The sequence below is a fragment of the Leptonychotes weddellii genome, chromosome 1 (genome assembly GCF_054177405.1).
Source record: "Leptonychotes weddellii isolate Sample4059 chromosome 1, ASM5417740v2, whole genome shotgun sequence".
Classification (NCBI taxonomy): domain Eukaryota; kingdom Metazoa; phylum Chordata; class Mammalia; order Carnivora; family Phocidae; genus Leptonychotes; species Leptonychotes weddellii.
In genome coordinates this window covers 6,692,458-6,711,949 of record NC_138369.1, presented here as the reverse complement: position 1 = coordinate 6,711,949, position 19,492 = coordinate 6,692,458, and the positions used below count along the sequence as shown (strand labels likewise).

The 19,492-nt window shown below is 50.1% G+C and overlaps 1 protein-coding gene across 9 annotated transcripts in view; it reads right to left on the bottom strand.

Annotated features, from left to right (window-relative positions):
- SMARCA4 (SWI/SNF related BAF chromatin remodeling complex subunit ATPase 4) overlaps positions 1-19,492 on the bottom strand; it is an 88,526-nt gene that overhangs the window by 31,208 nt on the left and 37,826 nt on the right. For all 9 annotated transcript variants that reach the window (XM_081813057.1, XM_081813048.1, XM_081813047.1 and 6 more), the window contains exons 14-22: positions 14,839-14,960; positions 12,995-13,145; positions 12,058-12,221; positions 7,264-7,330; positions 6,099-6,209; positions 4,286-4,528; positions 2,597-2,710; positions 1,789-1,896; positions 625-711 (exon numbers count right to left, since the gene is read on the bottom strand). In XM_081813057.1, the coding sequence (XP_081669183.1) occupies positions 625-711; positions 1,789-1,896; positions 2,597-2,710; positions 4,286-4,528; positions 6,099-6,209; positions 7,264-7,330; positions 12,058-12,221; positions 12,995-13,145; positions 14,839-14,960 (1,167 nt within the window). The remainder of the gene's footprint in view (positions 1-624; positions 712-1,788; positions 1,897-2,596; positions 2,711-4,285; positions 4,529-6,098; positions 6,210-7,263; positions 7,331-12,057; positions 12,222-12,994; positions 13,146-14,838; positions 14,961-19,492) is intronic.

Sequence of the window (19,492 nt, the reverse complement as noted above, 5' to 3'; positions counted from 1 at the left end):
GATAGACCACTGTTAACCACGAAATGAGTGCACGAGGACAGTGTGTATCTGAGACCATCCTTGGAGTGCCGGGATGGAATCCCAGGGACATCAAGGGATTTGCAGAGATCCCGAGACTTCACACAGAAAGTACTGACATACATGTGCAATTCAGAAGCAAGAATCCGGACTCTCATAGGGTATCGTGGCCCAAAAAAGTTCTGACCCAGAGACTTCATGACAAGGAAGGTTGCTCTCGATGCTCCAAACCAGGAACAGCCCCCCATGTCACTGAGTGGGAAAAGCTAGTGTGCCAAGCAGCAGAGACAGCAGGACCTTCTCAGGTAGGAAAAGTAACCCCAGAGAAGAGTCTTCGAATGCTTTCTGTGGCTATCTGAGGGCACACTTTCTGAAGCTTTCATTTCCATCATGTATTTTCCTACATTGTTTGGATTCTTTACAATGAACACTAATAAACAGAAAATCAATAGTGAAACAGTATATAGGCATTACCTATCTAAATTATTAAAAAGTATTTTTACAAAAAGCCATCATAGAGAGAGACGCCCTAGCTCTGCGTCAGGGCTCTGTACAGACAGATGTCTCTGGGAGAAGCGAGGGCCTGCTGTCCCTGGCGATGCTCACCTCGATGTGCTGGAACATGTACGGATGGTTGCAGATCTTCCGCAGCTGCATGATGGTGTTCATCAGGGTCTTGGTGCCACCTTTGCCCTGGGGAGGCAGAACAGAGGCTCTGTACTGGGTCTTGCTCCCAGGGCGGGGTTGGGGGTGGGGTGGGAGGACTACAGAAGGGGACACTTCAGGGCAGGTTTGGCCTGTGGCAGAGTAATTGGGAGTGAGGGGCTAGCTCCTGTGGAGGCACAGAGGGCTCGAAGCCAACTCTGGGGGAGCAGAGACGGCCTGGCACGCGGGAGGGGCTGGCTGGAAGGGGCTGCAGGACAGAAGTGAAGGAAGACTGGTAAACGGCTGAGGCTGAAGGACTAACATTTGCCTTGGCTGTGGGCATTGTGGGGAGTCCCTGTGGGGCTGCAGCCAGATGGGCCATGACAACTTAGGAAGATTTCTGGCTACAGAGAGAAGGAAGAACGTGGGGGTGGGTGCTGGCTGCGGGCCGAGAAGCAATCCAGGAAACACGCTGCGGCACCTGCTCAGGTAAGAAAGGGCCCAAGGAACACATGGAGACATGGGGAGGTGGGGCCAAGCCCGAGGCATGGGGTGGAGAATCAAGGTACCTGGGAGGACATTTCTGTCCTGATGAGGGGAGCTGGGGTGGGTGGGGTCTGGGACCTCAGAGTGGTCCCAGGAGATGGCAGCCTGCCCAGCCCTCATTCCATATCACCTCAGCCTCACTTAGTAATAAGGTGAAGGGGCTTAGTGGCCATGGCTGTTGAGTCAGCTTTTTCCCAGCTGGGAAGGTGAGGCTCCTGAGAACATTCTAACTCTGCTGGAGGTCCTGCTGGGCTCCGCCCTGTTGATGGATGCATCTGCAGGAGGCCAGCAATTCATAAGCCGAGGACACCAGACAGTGACAGACTGGGAGGGCCTTAGGGGACTCCCTGCAGATGGGCCATTAGCCCCTCAACTGTCAGCCTTACTGGACGAGGCTGTTCCCATCAGCTATGATTTAACAATAGCTGTGATGCCCTTGTGATCATCACAGGTCAGGCCTTGACCTCCCCAGTAAACTCCAAGGAGGCGGAAGGCCCTGATGATGACAGGGTGCTTGAACCCCCCCCCCCCACCGGCCTTGGGCCTCCAGACGGGGAAGGGGAGGGGCCCGTGGCGAACCTTCTTGTCCTTCTCGGAGCCGTCGGTGAGCAGCACCCCCTTGGCCTGCATGTGCCGGTAGAGCACGCGCTGTAGGGCGGACATGTCACACTTGATGACGTATTCCACCTGCAGGGGACACGCATCACCAGTCAGAGCAGAGACTCCCTGAGCCGAACGCCCAGCCCGGGGCCATCTCCGGTCTCAGCCTCTCAGAGGTACCCTGGATCCCAGGATGTGTGTGTGCTCAGAAGAGGGCACAAGGGGATGATGGTGAGGAGCCCCCACAGTCAGGGAACAAGGGGAGGCGGGCTATGGTAGGTGCAGTGGGACAGAGAAACGTAGAAGGGACGTCCTGGGCCTGAAGGGGCGACTTGGCTACCTTCCCCAAGCTCCTCTACAGCCCAATGGGAACCAAAGGGCAAGTACTGCGTGCCCGACGGGGGGAGGGGAGGGCGTCCTGGGGGGGCAGCCGGGGGGCTGGGTTCCCGAGCGAGAAGCCAGAGCCATCCTATGGTGTGAGCGGGCGCCCGGGCAGCCCAGAGTCACTAAGCGCTGCCGGATGTGGTCGGACGGGACCCGCCCACAGGCATCGGGCCCACAGACAAGAGAGGGGTTTCCCTGCTCGAAGCCGCACCTGCCTCCACGTGACAGAGCCAGCGCGTGTGAGTGGCCATCCTCACATCACAGGGACACGACAAAGCTGAAGACCAGGGCCACGAGAGAATACAGCATGGACCACTGGAGTGCCACTGGACCGGGCCCACCCCGGGAAAGCCCCCAGCATGACACCACACCTCAGCTTCATCCACTCCAAACAATCCATTACCTTCTCAGGCAACTGGGCTTCGACTTCCTTCTTGAGCCGCCGGAGCAGAAAGGGCCGCAGCACTTTGTGGAGACGACGAATGATGAGAATCGTCTCCTCCTCGTTCAGGTCCACCTGGCACCCCCATGAGACAAGTAAACCAAGGTTACCTCCAAAGGAAGGAGCTGGGGATGTGGAGAAGGGTACGCAGGGTCATCTAGAGTTGCCTTGTCCTCAGCGCCTCCATGTCAGACTGCCTTACGCTTTATGGGGCTTGGTGGGGCACCCTCTTCCTTTAGACAACTGCAGGGACCTGGGACCTTCCACGGAATTCTTAGGGTATAGAACCCAAGGCTCCAGGGAACCCCGCCCCGGAGGCCTCATGAAAAGAAACACACAGGCTACTTGGTTCTTTCCCCAAGAGAAATATAAACGCATGTCTGGAAACCTGCCAACACATCCAAACGATAGGTGGAGAAACACCACGTTTATAGAACCGCTGGGTGTGAAATGGGTGGTCTTCGTGGGGGGCTGTCACTGGGAGCCCCAAATCCTCTCCTTTCAGCCTGGCAGGGACAGAGCGAAAGAAACTCTGCTCTCCCAAGGTGTCTGATTCTCTGCTAAGAAGTTAAACTTTTAAAAATTAAAAAAGAGTCAAACAGACCACACTTAAACTTATCTTCTCTGGGTCCCCCGATCATCTCTCAGTAGAGTTTTAGAACTTTTGCTAAACTTGAAAATAAACAAAATAAGAACATTTGCTTAGGATGAGGATCCTGGAAGTCTGAAGACTGGGCGCTCCCCTTTGGAGACTCTTGGAAAAGGCACAGTTTCTCCTTCAGATGGGTTTCTGTCTCCACGGTGCCAAGGAGAACGTACCTCGCCGATGACACTAAGGTGGCCTCAGCTGGCCTGGACCTGCCTACAGAGGACCTTACAGTCAGGAACTAGCTGCAGGGGCCGGAGAGAGCGGTGGCCCAGCCACCGTAGGCAGTGACACTCCTCATCAACCCCCAATCTCTGCAACTGTGCCCAGTTCCTCAGTCACCAGGCTCCAGCCTCTCAGCCTCCTTCAACAGAAAACACGACCTGCCCACAAACCCCCTCAAAGCCAAACAGCACAGGGGGCTCACAATGGGATCCAGCTTGGGGACTTCATCAAGCAGATAAAGACCTGCCCCCCAACGGCCAACGTGCCATAGTCTGGTTTTCAGGCTGACGATGCCACCCACGGCCATACAGACATCGAGAGACACTGGTCACAGCACTCTTTAAAAACAAAATATACAGAATCTGACCATGTTGATCCTTTGACTGAAACTTTCTGAGCCTCCTGCTGCCCTTAGGGTGAAATGTGAACTCTCTAGAGGGACCCACAGGACCCTGGGGACCTCCAGCTGTGCCCTGCCAGCCCCACAGCTACCTCAGAGCCAAATTCCTTGCCGTGCCCTCCCTGTGCCTGAGGCACTGGGTCAGGGAAGCCCCAAGAGACTCCCCAGAGTTCGCTCTCGATCTCTGCCCATCAGTCTCGGTGAGGCGGCCTTGCTCCGTGAAGACATGGCCTGCAGCCCCGGGCACTCAGTATACACCTGAAAGCAGCCAGCTGAGCCTGGCCCTGACCACTTGGGACCAGTTCCTCTACGGAAGGCCCGCACCCACGGCTCCCCTCCCTGGCCTACCGCCGGCATGCAGCCAGCCACGCGCACACACCTTTTCTCCGGTCATGGCAAAGGGTGCGTTGAACCACTGCTCGAAGGTGCTGCAGCTCTTGAAGATGGTGGGCAGCAGGAAGTTGAGGAGCGCCCAGAGCTCGGGAAGCTTGTTCTGCAGCGGCGTGCCTGTCAGCAGCAGGCGGCGTGGGGCCACGTAGTGAGTGTTGAGGACCTGTGTCAGCTTGCAGTGGTGGTTCTTCATTCGGTGGCCTTCGTCAACGATCATGTACTTCCAACGGATCTGTGGGCCCAAGAGCAAGCCGTCAGGGGAGGGGCAGCAGCGGGGATGCCCCCACCTTAGCTAGAATCTCCCCACCGTTAGGCGAGTCTACAGATGGAACAGCACATTCAGGTGAAGAACCTGAGCGTGACAAGGTCCGCTGACAAAAGGGACCGGCTCACCATGTGAGAGCCACACAACACCGCCCCTGTGAAGCATGGCGTGCAGACAGACACACAGGAGACACGCCCTTGACCTACTGTCGGGTGAACAATGCAAGCTGCACAACAGTACTCTGGTTTCCCCCCAAATTACATGTTTGTCTGTAGCCCAGAAAAATCCTCCAAATAACACCCCCCTCACTGATTAGAGAGGGGCCTGGGTGGGGGGTCTACAGGGAATGTGGCTCAGAAGCGGGTACATTTTCCAAGCATCAGGCTGTGCCTCTAAAAATAGGAGTGGCAACAGGTAAGTTTGGATTGTGAACCCTGAGGGGCTGGGGCTGTGCCCAGGACCAACAGACACAGGCTAGATGTGGATCCTCACGGTGAGCATGAGTATGCAGGCAGGAGCCCCAGGTCTGAATCGTGGTTTTAAGTCTGCAGAACCCCATGATGAGCCTCAGAACTGCTCTGTGCCTCAGCTTCCACTGCCTGCAGGCACAATGAGGCCTGGGTGAGGCGGTGCATGTCAGGTGCCCAGAGTGAAAAGGGCAAGACAGCATCTCCCGTGAGGAGTCCCTGTCGCTTGGCCTTGACATTCATTAATGACGCTGTCAGAAAAGGATTTTCAGAGCCTCGTTCCTGGGCCTGGGATGGGCCAGGCTTTGCCCTACATCAGAGGGGTGTACCTGCACCACAAGTTGAGGGGAAGAGCCTGCTCACTAGACCCCAGATCCCTGGGCCTCTGTTCCCTTATCTGTAAGCTTGGAAATGGATATGAAGCACCCCAAATCATCACAATGACCAAGCCCCTAGAGGTGACTTGTGAACACATCCAGCCCTGGGTCAAAAAACGACCACTCGACCTTTACTCTACCAGATGGTTAATGGTCAGAACAGATGCATCATCTTCAGCCTTCAAACCAGGAAAATGGCCTTTTTGCAGGCAAGGAACTATGCCTATTTTATATCTGGGTCAAGGCATGGTCTCAATGATTCACTGATGGTCTGACGTCACAACTCTGCCAGTTAAGAGGCTCCTAGGCCTGCATAAGCCCCACCAAACGTGTGCCAGCCCAGGAGCCCACAGCCAACAGAACACCAAGGGCCTCAGAGTCTCAGCCCTGAATGCCGAAATCCTACCTGCTTGGCGGGCTGGTGTCCTGAGCACTGTGGTGGGGGAGGACAGCTAGCAAGGGTGGAGGGCCAAGGCCTCTAGAGGCAGAGACAGGCCGGCCTCACCATAGCCCTGCCAGGCACGACAAAGGTAGGGCTGGCGGGCTGGGAGACACCGAACGTAACGAAGCTCTTGGGGCAGAAGCTCTGAGGAGCTGGTCTCCGTGACATACATAGGATAACCCTGGATCACATGTTCACCGACACCACGTGGCCACAGGGGGCTCGGTGTGTTTTACACAAGGACATGCTACCTTTGCAAGGATGTGCTTGTCCTTAATGATGTACTCATAAGTCGTCAGCAAGACGTTGAACTTGCCACTCCGGAGCTGGGGGACGAAAGCACGCCTGGCTGCTGGAGAACCCTGTGTGGGAGAGAAGCATGCACGACTCAAGCCTCCTGGGGCCACGGGGGCGGCCGTGGCGAGGTCTCCCCCGCTGACATGCAGAGCGCCAACTGCAGGGAAGGGGAGAAAGGCATGCGGGCCATGGGCAGCCCGGGGGCTCTGGGCAGCTTGCTGTCCACACTACATCTGTCCCAGTGTCCGTGGCCAATCAGCTCCCTCCTCTTCCCAGGGCTCCTCTTCGGCCTCCTGGCTGGAAACCAGGCCGCTGCCTCAAGGCTTCCCATGTGAGTGTGGCCCAGCTGACCACTCCCTGATGTAGCTCCAGCTTCTCCCCAATTAGCAAACCTGCCCCGTCCCTCCCCAGTTCCAAACTCCTGACCCATGTGACCAGGGCCCCAGGGTATAAACATGGTGCTTTCTCTAGGCTCACATTCTAGGCTGACTGAACTTCAGTGGGTCCCATAAGCTCTTGCTGGCAGAACTATTCTTAGCTCCTTAACTGCACCAAGTTCTCCCTGCACACACTGTTCCTGGTGTTGGGACCCCCTCCTCCCCACCATGTGGCAGAGAGCCACACAACACAGGGCAAAAAGCCTGGACCCAAGAGCCTGGCAGGCAGGGACACAACCTGGCTGCATGAGGGCTGCCCTCTCTGCCTCAGTTTCCCCACTAAGATAATAGGCACAATTAGTCTCTACCTCATGGGGTGAATCGAGCTAGGCAGGGCCCCCAAGTACCATGTCCTAGAGATCACGGGTATACTCGTTAAGGCATCCTACATGAATGGGTTTTAATCAAAGCTCAGGTGACAATAACAAAACCTTCCAGGGAAAGCAATGATGTCACCAGATTCCACGAATTGACTGCACAGCATCATTTACAAACGCATTACTCGGAAATAAATAAATGATCCAAACCCTGCATGACCAGCACGATCCCATGAGTACAACATAGGAAAACGGGTGCATATGCATCACACCACTCATGCAAGCGGACTTCCCTCTTCGCTCATCTGTATTTCCCACTCCTACCCTGCCCTCATGTACGTCCATCCCTTCAGGCTGTGACCTACCTTGTAGGACACCTTCACCACAGAGGGGGCCCACTTGTCAAATTCGTATGCCCAGTTTGACAGCGTGCTGACGGAAACAAGGAAGGGACAGTCAGGTTCTAATTCATTCATCAACAGCTCCTGTCTACGACAACGTCCCCTGGGGCATGAGGCCGACGTGGCTGTGATGCTCAGAGCTGGTCAAGTAACCGACAGTCTTGGGGGAGGGAGGGGGTCATGTCCTGGGTGAGAGGAGCAGGGACACAGAGATGTGGCAGCAGGTACAGGGGCAGCTGCCGCTAGGGTGGCAGGAACCAGGCGGCTGCAGAAGGCCAGATCCAGGAGCTGAACCTGGGAGACCAGTCCTGTCACTGCTGTGGGGTCCCAAGCCCCTCTGAGAACACGCCATGCATTGCAAGTCTGCTGCTGGGAAACCCGCACACTCACAGTGCCTCATTTTAGGCTCAGAGCTGTGGTGGAGGGTAGGCTGGGGAGATCGGGGAGCACAGGAGACACCGCAGGTTCTCTGTGCCACCGTGAAATGAAAACGGCCAGCCACCGCAGGCTCCTGCCCGGTAAGAGACAATGGAGATGGGGAGGACACACTGGCTCGGGCAGAGGGCTGGAAGACTGGGTTCAGGGCAGGAGCATGGACTCTCATCTGCTCCTCCGTGGGACAAGCAAGGCCAGGAAGAGCAGGGAAAGAGAGAAATGGGCAGGCGTGCGGGCAGGTGGAAGGCAGATGAGAAGAAATAATTCACCTGGGACAAGAGACAGAACCTTGGGTGAGGGTGACAACAACAATAAGGCCAACTTCCCAGGGAGTGAGTTCCCTGAGAAATACTGGGATAGTCACTTTTTGGTAAGAAAGGGAACTTACTCAAAAGGTCTAGCCTGGGTAGTTTGTAAAGACAAGACTCAAAGGCCGAGTGGCAGAAATTGCTTGTGGCTCACCCAGCTCCCTCTGCGAGAAGTTCCACTGTAAGCCCCTAGCTCCCAGGCTCTTCAGCAGTCGGGCCAACCAGCTGGACATAGTTGGAGTAATGAGATGAAGCTCATGTTGCTGGGGTGAAAGTGGGGGAAAGCTCTCAAAGAAGGGTGGAGAGAGGGGAGAATCAGCTGCTCTTTACCCTGTCCACCAACCTGGGAACCTAGATGAAATGATGGAGGCAGTGCAGCCATCTTGCAACCATGAGGTAAGAAGGTTAAGGGCAAAAGTCATACATTAAGGGTGACTGAGCAGAGAAAACTCTAGAAGCCTGGGTCCTGGCATCTTGGAGCCACTGGCCCTGCCTCAGATGAGGCATTACTGAGGGTCAGCAAGACTGCCCTGGTACAGTCACTGAAGTCTGGATTCTACTGTATGGAGCAATGGCAGACAGGGCACCAAGAAAGAAGATGAGGGCCAAAACATGAAGTGTGGGGAACATCTGTAGTAGGAGGAGAGAAGAGCCAAGAGAGTTAGGGGCAGGGAAGACTGAGGAGCTAGGGTGGGAGACAGAGTCTAGTGGGAGGCAGGACAAGCAAACTCATGGTGGACAGTTGTTCATCTCAACAGATGGATGGGACAGCTGGATGGCTGACGTCTAAAACTGCTCCCTCGGGCAAAAGGAGCTCTTCTGGCCTGGAGATATCATTCGATGGACCAGATCCTTGTCTGGGTGGAACATGGTGTAAAAAAGCCTGAAGATCAACACACTGAAGCTGATTTAAATAACCTTTGGAAAAGGTATTTTAATTGGAAAGACAAAAAGAACTGGATCTAAACACTGTACTCCAATTGGTAAAGTTGTTTCTCATGGATTAACTATTTGGAAAGTGCTATACAAGTAAGAAGAAAGAGCTAGAAAGAACTCTATGGGTCTAGCTGAGTTAGAGACAGCTGTTGGCCATGACTAGACACAGATAACGTTACATAAACACATACATTTATTTCCTAATGCTGTCCACTGACAGGGCCTGCCAGTAAGGACGATCAGAAGCAAGGGGGCACCCCTAGCACCCAGTTCTTGGTTTCTAATACTGTTCTCTAAGAACAGAGACTACAGCCTCTTAGAGAAATGGCTGATTCTAGGCCTCAGACAGGAAATGTACAAGTGGAGCTGGGGGCATCTCTGGGTGCCCAAATACAACTAAGTGTCTCAAAACCCCACAACAATGGGGCCATGTCAAAGGGACAGAGTAGCCAACTAAAAGCTCCCCATGGCTAACGCTGGAATGATTCGAGAACAAGATAAACTAGTATTGGTGTACAGACCAAAGTATAAAATAGTACCCATGAGTCTACACTGATATAAATGATTAAATAAATTAACAAATGGGAAGAAGAGATATATCTTCTGCACAGAATAATTCTAAAGGATTTATAGAGCTATTTGCCCCTCAAGGAGGGAGAGCTTAATTGCCCACTTACACGGGCGCTAAGCTTAGGGACTGTTCCAGAATACAGTATATGGAAGGGGAAGAAAGAGTATCTTCACAGGGCAGACACCTGACAAGCAGGACCTCAACCATGTGACCAAGGTCAACATCACCCAGGACAAGGCACACTGACAATAACGGCCCCTGAAACGATGTCATGACAGGGGACCTTCACCCCTGTGCTCTTTGGCCCCCATGCCCACCATCCTGTTCAAGCAGGAGAAAATCCCTAGACAGGTCCAGATTGGGGGATATCCTACAAAACACCTGACTCGTCCTCCTCAAAACTACCAAGGTCAACAAAAACATGGAAAGTAAGGAGTGCTCGCAGACCACAGAGGGCAAAGGCTACGAGAAGAATGCAGTATGGGATCCTGGAATGGCAACTGGATGTCAGGAGAAAAGTAGAACACTGAATCAAGTCTGGAGCTTAGTTAACAGTAATGTGCCTGCTGGTTCCTGAGTTGTGACAAATGTACCACAGTCATGTGAGATGTTATCAACAGGGGAATTAGGGGGGGGCACACAGAGACCTCGAGGTACCTCTGCAACTTTTTGGTAAAGCTAAAACTATTCTAAAGCAAACCACCACAATGACCAGGACATGGAATCTGGAAACAGGAAACCAACCTGAAGGGTCTCCAGGCCAGATCTGGGACAACTTAAGCAACAAAATTATGAATGTGTGCATTCTGCAACTTTCAGATAGAGTTACACAAATAAATTAATACATGGAGAAGCACAGTTCTTCCTTAGAGTGGATCTCTCACACCTGTGGGAGGAGTGATGGAAAGAAAGCCACCATTGGCCCTTCCCAGAGGGGAAGGGGTCTCAAGCCAGACCCATCTGATGGACGTGGAAATCTCTGGGGAAAATATGATTGCGAAATGGGACCTTTCTGTGGTCTCCACGTGCCTCGCCATCAGGAACTTATGAATTACAAAGGAAAACTCCTAAGATTACGTGGGGAAACTGGCAGGCATCACCTAATGGAGACCAGTTGTCTTTATAACTGTCCTGGAGTTAGGAAAGATTTGGGAAGCTGATAAAAAGGAATACAGAAAATCTTTATTCTATTTTTGCAACTGTTTATGATAATTTCAATTGTTAGAAATAATTTCAAAATGAAAAATTACAAACAAAACACCTACGCTGTAGGACAGCATGCTGGAGTGAACTATGCCGGTGGAGGTGAAGTCAAATGTCGCACTTCGGGACAGGGGCACAGGAGCTAAAAAGGGGGACTCCAGTCACTGGTGGGCTGGGAGACAGTGCATGTGCAGCAGAAAGCTGAGAAGTTGGGTCTGGCTATGAGGGAGGAGGTGGCAAGGCCATCTGTCCTCAGGCTGGGACTTCTGTCGCACTGTGCAAATAGTTCTCTCTCCATATGGATCTGTTCCTAGCAGGGCAGCCAAATTTACAGGACCACGAGGAAGGGAAGGCAGCAGGAAGAAATAAACTTCTCCAAGTAAATTCTGGGAGAGTTCTGGGACCCTCCAGTGTGGCTGTATGGCCTCCGGCAGCCTGGCTGTCTTAAAAGCAGGAGGCTGTCTTATTTCCTATGGAATCAGGGTATGAGCACTCAGCTTCCTGTTCTCCCCCCGGACAGCTGATTTGAGGATGAAGTGGTTGCTGATGAGTGCTGGCCGAAGGGGGGTTGGTGCGTCTCTCCAGGGCCAAGCCAAGTGCAGACTACAGAGGCCTGGCCACATCAGGGTAGACCACACCCCAGGCCTGTGATTGGTTTCATGAATGACATGAAACCTGAGAAAGGTCCAGGAAAGCCAGCTCCAGGACTTCTAGAAAAACTGTGGGGCAGGTGAACCATATTGTGGCAGTACTGAGCTAGGAAGAGGGATGCCCAGGGTGGCTGGTCAATCTTGGCCCCCTGAGGGCTGCCTGCCGGAAGGAGGTGGCCAGCGGCGCCACGAGGTGGTGAGTGAGAACCTCTTTGAGACTCGGTTGGAGGACCCAGATCCTATCACACTAAGCATCGGGGTTGCCATGGACCAGAGGGCTCAGTGCCCTAGGGAGGAACAGTTAAGGATATTTCCTCAAATGGCTCTGCTCCACTCTGCTCCACTCCGCTAGCAGGAGCTTGTCAGGCTTCTGCAACACCTTGTGTGGAGTGTGCTAGTTGGGGGATTTGAAGGGGACCTCGAGGTCATCTTGTGAGAGCTGCCCCAACAGGGATGATGGGTGGGCACTCCCTCACCCACCCTTCTCCGATCTCGCCCCTTGAAACCAGAGGCAGGATGCCGGGGGCTGAGTTGTGTCCCCTCAGAATGGGACTGTATTTGGAGATGGGGTCTTTAAAGAGCTAATGAGGTGAACCCAAGCAACAGGGCCTTCCCGCTGGACACTCCAAGACCCCCCAAGGGTGACAGCACTTACGAGAGAGGTACTATGATGAGAAAGGGTCCGTTGATCCGCTTGTGCTCCATGAGGTACGTGATGAGAGCGATCGTCTGGATGGTCTTCCCCAGGCCCATCTCGTCCGCCAGGATGCCATTCAGGTTGTTGTTGTACAGGGACACCAGCCACTCCAAGCCTTTGATCTGCAAGGAGAGAGGCAAGCGGCCAGGACTGAAGCCCAAGTCGGTACGAGAGCATTCCCCGCACTGGAGACTCAGCACAGCCAGGCCCGCGGTCGGCCTAGCCATGAACCACCCGTGGCCATCTCGAGTTCTGGTATTTTGCTTTCAGTCAGCCCACTCCTTGGTTTCTTGGCCTCATCCTCAGCCATCACTCCTACAAAATCACAGCGCTGCCGTGCTGGTGCTAGGTCTATAAAACCTCTTTTTCTGGTACATATTCAAATAGCTAAGTTTCTACCTGGAAAGGCCACCAGGAAGCAGGGCTGCTGACATTTAACTCCCTGGCCTCACTGCCACACACAATGCGGTGGCCACACACGGCAGGGCTCCGGGGACCACGCACCTAGCACCTCTGCGCCCAGGCTGGGCCCCATCCTGGCTTGGCCACTCCTGAGTTGTGTGATTTTGAGGAATCGCTGCACCTCCCTGTTCCTCATTGTACCCCCCCCCCATCGAACGCAGAGATGGAAGCACCTACTAAATAGGGTCGTTGAGGGATGAGAAGCCAATGAGTAGAAGCCTCCTATTTGGCCTGGCATACATTAACTGCACAATTTTCGTCTCCTCCTGGAGGCAAAGGTAACAGATTGGGCCCCTGCTTTCCAGATGGGGAGACGGAGGTTCAGAGGGGAAGAACGAGTGTCCAAAAGAGCAAGATTGGAATGTGACTTGAGTAGCCACCCACCACCGGGAAACCTCGAGACTGCCGTGTGGATGTGCCCCTCCAACCTTACCTGGTACTGTTTGAGGACACCATTGACCATAAGTGCTGACTGCTTATCCACTCTCTCAGTGACAGCATGGGCCACGGCATAATAGGACTGCAGGCCCCGAGCAAGGGCCTGGGACACGCCGTACTCGTCATCCACGTCTTGCTTGGCATTCCTGGGAGATGGAAGCACCGTGTGAGGACACCCATTCCTATCTGTGACAACATGCTTCTGACACAAGCCTCTGCCGAGTGGCCCTTTCTGCCCAATGATCCGTGGCTTGAGCCATAAAATGAGCCCAGTGCAGCCAGAGTCTGAGGGTGAGCCAGCCACGACTACTAATCCACGACTGCATGTGTGGGTCCCAAACCCACCCTCCCACAACAGGAATCAGGTCACTGCCACATCATAAGAAGAGTGTTTCTTTCCGCCAGAGACTGGTCCCATAGCCCGCCCTCTCTACTGGGCACTCATGAGCCTAAAGGGAAAATACACATGACACAGCCTCACGCAAAACCAGAATCGTTTATGTTGTGGCTGTTTCATGAGCCAATCTGGAATTATTTTTAAAAGTGACTTTAAACTATCTACGTTTTGGGGCCGCCTGGGTGGCTCAGTTGGTTAGGTGTCTGCCTTTGGCTCGGGTCATGATCCCGGGGTCCTGGGATCGAGCCCTAAGTCAGGCTCCCCTGCTCAGCGGGGATCCTGCTTCTCCCTCTCCACGCTCATGCTTCCACTCTCATTCTCTCTCTCTCTCTAATAAATAACATTTTAAAAATTAAAAAAAGAAACTATCTTCATTTTATTAATGTGACATACACGTGATCCAATTTCTGTCATATTGTTTCATGCTGTGCTGTGGATTCTGTCTTTATGTCTTCTTAGGAATCCTTCAGTGAGTTTAGTGGGGTTTTCCCTGTTTCTCTGATGATTTCAAAGGACTGCCTGCTTGCTTAGGGCTGCTTTCATACCTATAGCGTATACAACTCTCAATCCTCTATTTCTTTTAAAGAGTATCAACTACCTTCATACCATAAGCAACGATGATTAGTATGTTAGTTGTACCTGTGCTTACAAGAGCAAAAGATGAGAAATAATGTGAATGCCCGCCACTAGGGACAGGCTCATACAGGACAGCGTAAGGTACAATACCACGTGCTCGACAATGCGTGGAGAAAGCATCACCTCGAGGTGCCTGGGTGGCTCAGGCGGTTAAGTGTCTGCCTTTGGCTCAGGTTGTGATCCCAGGGTCCTGGGACAGAGCCCCACATCAGGCTCCCTGCTTAGTGGGAAGCCTGCTTTTCCCTCTCCTCCTGCCTGCCACACACCCCCCCCTCCCCCCGGTTTGTGCTCTTTCTCTCTGTCAAATAAATAAATAAAATCTTTAAAAAAAAAAAAAAGAAAGAAAGAAAGAAAGAAAGCATCACCTCTGAGAGAAAACTTCCAGTGAAAAAAGCCAGGGGCAGGAAAGTGTGCCTGGATACACGTGTACAAGTGAAAAAAAATAATTATATACACGTTTTGTTTGTTGAAACATGAAATACTCTGAAGACACACGACGCTGGAAGTACTTCCTTCCAGGGGAGGGACTGGAGTCGGGGGCTGAAGAACAAGAGTGAGGAGGCTTTTGCTCTACACCCAACTCTCTCTCAAGCACAAGATGAACCATGTGAATGGATGGAATATTCAAAGCCTATGAAAACCAATGAAATGTGAAGGTAATCAATCTGTCCCGTCTGCAGTCCCACAATGTCTGCTGGTGGGACAGGGGTGCATGCTGTCCAGAGAGAGGCTGGGATCCCAACAGTCCTGCTGGTGCCACCCTGAAGGAAGCTGGCAGAGCAGGAGGCCGCGGAGGGACGCCTTACTCAATGATGTGCCGGGCGTCCACTTCCGAGACGTCATCACTGTCTGGATCTGGAATCTTCTTCTTCTCCTCAACGGGCAGGTTGGGAGGCTGTGCCGGCTGTGGCTGCTCCTCCTCCTCCTCCTACCGAGACACAAGCCCACGTGACCCCAGGCCCCCCACAGGCACAGGCACAGGGCTCCCAGGTGGAGGGCACACTTCGGGAGGCAAGTGCTGTTTTCATGGCCTCTTACTCTGCCGGAATGTGTCATGCCTCTTCTCTGCTGCTTCTCTTAATTGCTCCATTTATGACTTTTAGTTTTCCTAAGCACGGAGCACTGACACTGTCTCAGGATATTGTCTTCTTTTTACTAGTAGTAGATGCCTCATGCACCATGCCTCCCTCCATCACAGAATGCATACTACCATGCTTATTCCTTGCCCAACCAACTCAAAGCAGTTTTTCATTTGATTCTCTTAAATTTTTAAGTATTAAACATGTTATAGCCAATTTTCGGTATTTGTTGCTCTTGATTTACTTCTGGCTTTACCAAAAAGGCTAAAATGGCTACACTATGTCAAATAACACCAGTGAGAACAGCCATCCTAGTTTACTGCAAGGTTTTCTATCAACTTGTAAATTAGATTTAAGTGTTGTTCTTCATTAAAGGGATTTTTCAGCCTTTACTGAGACGATAAAGGGATTTTGTGGGACATATTGCTGAAACACACACAAATGCATTTCTCAATGTTAAACCATTCTTGTATTCTTGGGTAAATCACACAAAGTGCCAATAGGTTATCTTTATATATAATGGGATTGCTATTAAACTAAAAGGTATCTGTAATTAATCTACTAAATGATTCCAATCAAAACCCCGTGGGATGTCCCTTGGAGCATGCAAAATGATTTTATAAGCGATTTGGAATAATGAACAGATGATAACAGCACAAACATTTTGGGCAAAAAGAAATCGTATTTGGTACAGACTTATCCTTGCTGATATCCCCATGTCTGGAATTAAAATGGGTAGGACTTCTAAGTCTGAGTGAGGAAGTTCACAAACTCACGAAAAATACGTCTTTTTGAAGCTAGACAAAATTCGCAAAAGCAACCATCTGAGAGCTCTAGGAGCCTGAGAACTGTTAATGCTTGAAAAACTGCTGAACCTTGGGTAAGAAGAGTGGGAGATGGTAGCGTTCTTACTTGGGGCAACTTCCATCTCTCTTTACCCCCAGCTCCACCTTGAAGGTTCTGCCAGGACGGCCAGGCCAAGAGCACTGGCAGCTGAGGCTGATGGGGACTAAGTCACTCTGTAGCAGGGGGCAAGGCCCATACCATCCAGTGGCACTGTTGTTATGTAAGTGAGGTTCTCAGTTTTGCTTTGGTTGGGAAAGCAAATTACTGCCTAAGCCTGTGACCATGTACAGAGAAAAATGAAGAAGGGCCTCACAGGAAGTAAAAGCCAAGGCGGACCTGAAAATGGCCTGAACTTCAGAATGTGTTCCTTTATACACACTGATCCACCAGAGACAGAAGCTTTATTGGCTCAAGATGTCTGAGCACAATCACTGCCCAATCACTGGATGACTACTAAGTTACAAAGAAACATGTAACTACTAAGTTACAAAAAAAGTTACTAAGTTACAAAGAAATCCTAGACAGCCTGGATTAAAAATAAAAACAAGAATAAAACCAAAAACTAAACTGAGCAGAGACACCAAAGGTAGCACACAGCCCTGGGGAAAGAACTCCACAGACTGAGCCCAAGTACATTACTTACACAAACACGACCACCCAGGAGTGGGAGTCAGAATCCAGCGTAGTTAAAAACAGGCTTCCACTAAACATTACAAAATGAGCAAAAAGGGAAAGTGTGATGTGTATTTAGGGAAAAAGCAAATGAATCCTCTCTGTTCCCAGATGTTGAACTTAGCAAATAATCTTTGAAGCAACTATTATTATAAGTATTTCAAAGAACCAAAGGAAACTATCTTTAAGCACAATAAATCAACAAATACAGAATCTCGATAGAAGGCAGCAATGATAAACTTCCCAAATTTGATGAAAAGCAAGAAACTACCCAGCCAAGAAGCTGAACAAACACTAAGGAGAATAAATACAGAGAGTTCACAATCTGCTAAAAAAAAGCCAAAGCCAACAAAAGCCAGAAAGCAAGAAAGAGAAAAATGAATCATCAACTACAGAAAATCATCAATACAATTAGTGGCTAAATTCTCATTTGAGATGGAGACCATAAAGTAGTGGAATAACACATTCACAAGGAAAAAGGCTGTCACCAAAGAAATCTGTGTCCAACTAAACTATTCTTCCAAAGTCAAAGCTACAGAAATACAATCGCAGATTTACCAAGGCTGAGAGAATTTGTTGCTAACAGATAGTAACTCAAACGCTAATAGCATTAAAAATGGCAACTACATGGATCAATATAAAAGACTCTATAAATTCATTTTCCCTTACTTGTCCTCTACTGACTTACTTAGACCAAACTGTAAGATGACATGAGGTATGAATCAGAAGACCGCTTTGTAGGGTTTATAGCATATATAGGTACAATATCCGGATGTGTGTATATATTTGTAACATATGTGTATGTATATATACAACACAAAGGAAAGGTAGCAAATAGATCTAGAGTAAAGCATAATTTCTATATTTTCCCAGAATGGAGTTAATATTAATCTGAAGTATACTGTGATAAATTAAAATGCATATTGTAATCCTCAGAGCAACTACAAAGCAAACAACTAAAAAGGTACAGTAACAAAACTTACAGAATAAAGTGGTACAGTAAAAAATACTTAACATGAAAGCAGTAAAAAAGGAACAGAGGAAGAAAAAAAGACATGAGACAAAAGAAATAGTCAAATGGCAAATATAAACAAAGTCATATGGATAATTACATTAAATATGAACAGTCTAAAATGCAATCAAAAGGCAGGCACTGTCATACTAGATGTATTTTTTTTTTCTTTTAAGATTTTATTTTATTTATTTGAGAGGGAGAAAGACAGTGAGAGAGAGAACACAAGAGGGGGTAGGGTCAGAGGGAGAAGCAGACTCCCTGCAGAGCAGGGAGCCCGATGCGGGACTCAATCCCGGCAGTCTGGGATCATGACCTGAGCCAAAGGCAGTCGCTAGCCAACTGAGCCACCCAGGTGCCCTGTCATAGTAGATTTAAAAAGCAAGATCTAGCTATCTGCTCTTTCAGATTCAAATGAACAAATAGGTTTGAAGTAAAAGAATGGAAAAATATATACAATGCAAAGAAACCGTAGTTTTAAGAAAGCTGGAGGGACTACATGAACACTGGACAAAACAGACTTTAAAACAAAAATTACGGGACGCCTGGGTGGCTCAGTCATTAGGCGTCTGCCTTCGGCTCAGGTCATGATCCCAGGGTCCTGGAATCGAGCCCTGCATCGGGCTCCCTGCTCGGCAGGGAGCCTGCTTCTCCCTCCCCCACTCCCCCTGCTTGTGTTTCCTCTCTGTCTCTGTCTCTCTCTCTGTCAAATAAATAAATAAAATCTTTAAAAAAATAAATAAATAAAACAAAAATTACTAGGGGCGCCTGGGTGGCTCAGTTAAGCATCTGCCTTCGGCTCAGGTCATGATCTCAGGGTCCTGGGTTCAATTCCTGCATCAGGCTCCTGCTCAGCCGGAGTCTGCTTCTCCCTCTCCCTCTGTCTCTCCCCAGCTCATTCTCTCTCTCTCATAAATAAATAAAATCTTAAAAAAAAAAATTACTAGAGGGGTGCCTGGGTGGCTCAGTCGGTTAAGCGAGTCCGCCTTCAGCTCAGGTCATGATCCTGGGGTCCTGGGATCGAGCCCTGCATTGGGCTCCCTGCTCAGCAGGAAGCCTGCTTCTCCCTCTGCCTGCCGCTCTGCCTGCTTGTGCTATCTCTCTGTCAAATAAATAAATAAAATCTTTAAAAAAAATTATTAGCAACAAAGACATATTTAATAATGATAAAATATCAAATACATCAGGAAAATATAACAACTAAAATATATGTATCAACAGAACATTAAAATACATGAAGCAAAATCTGACAGAATTTAAAGGAAAAATAGACAATTCAACAAAAATAGTGGATTTTACTACTTCCTTCTCAACAGAACTAAACAAAATCAGAAAGGATACACATGACCTGAACAACACTATCCACCAACTCAACTATTATATACAGAACACTACACTCAAAGAATGCAGAACATGTGAACATGAAACATTCCCCAGGATCCTGAGCCAGAAAAATGAGTCTCGATGAATTAAAAAGAATGAAAATCATACAAAGTAATCTCATACCATGAGAAAATTAAATTAGAAACCAAAAACAAAAAAATCTAGGGAATTCTCAAATGCTTAAAATTTAACAAACTTTATTTTTTTTTTTAAGATTTTATTTATTTATTTGACAGAGACACAGCGAGAGAGGGAACACAAGCAGGGGGAGTGGGAGAGGGAGAAGCAGGCTTCCCACAGAGCAGAGAGCCCAATGCGGGGCTCGATCCCAGGACCCCGGGATCAGGACCTGAGTCGAAGGCAGACGGTCAACGACTGAGCCACCCAGGCACCCCAAAATTTAACAAACTTTAAATGACCTGATGGTCAAAAAAAAAAAAAACCCCAAACACAAGGAATATTAGAAAA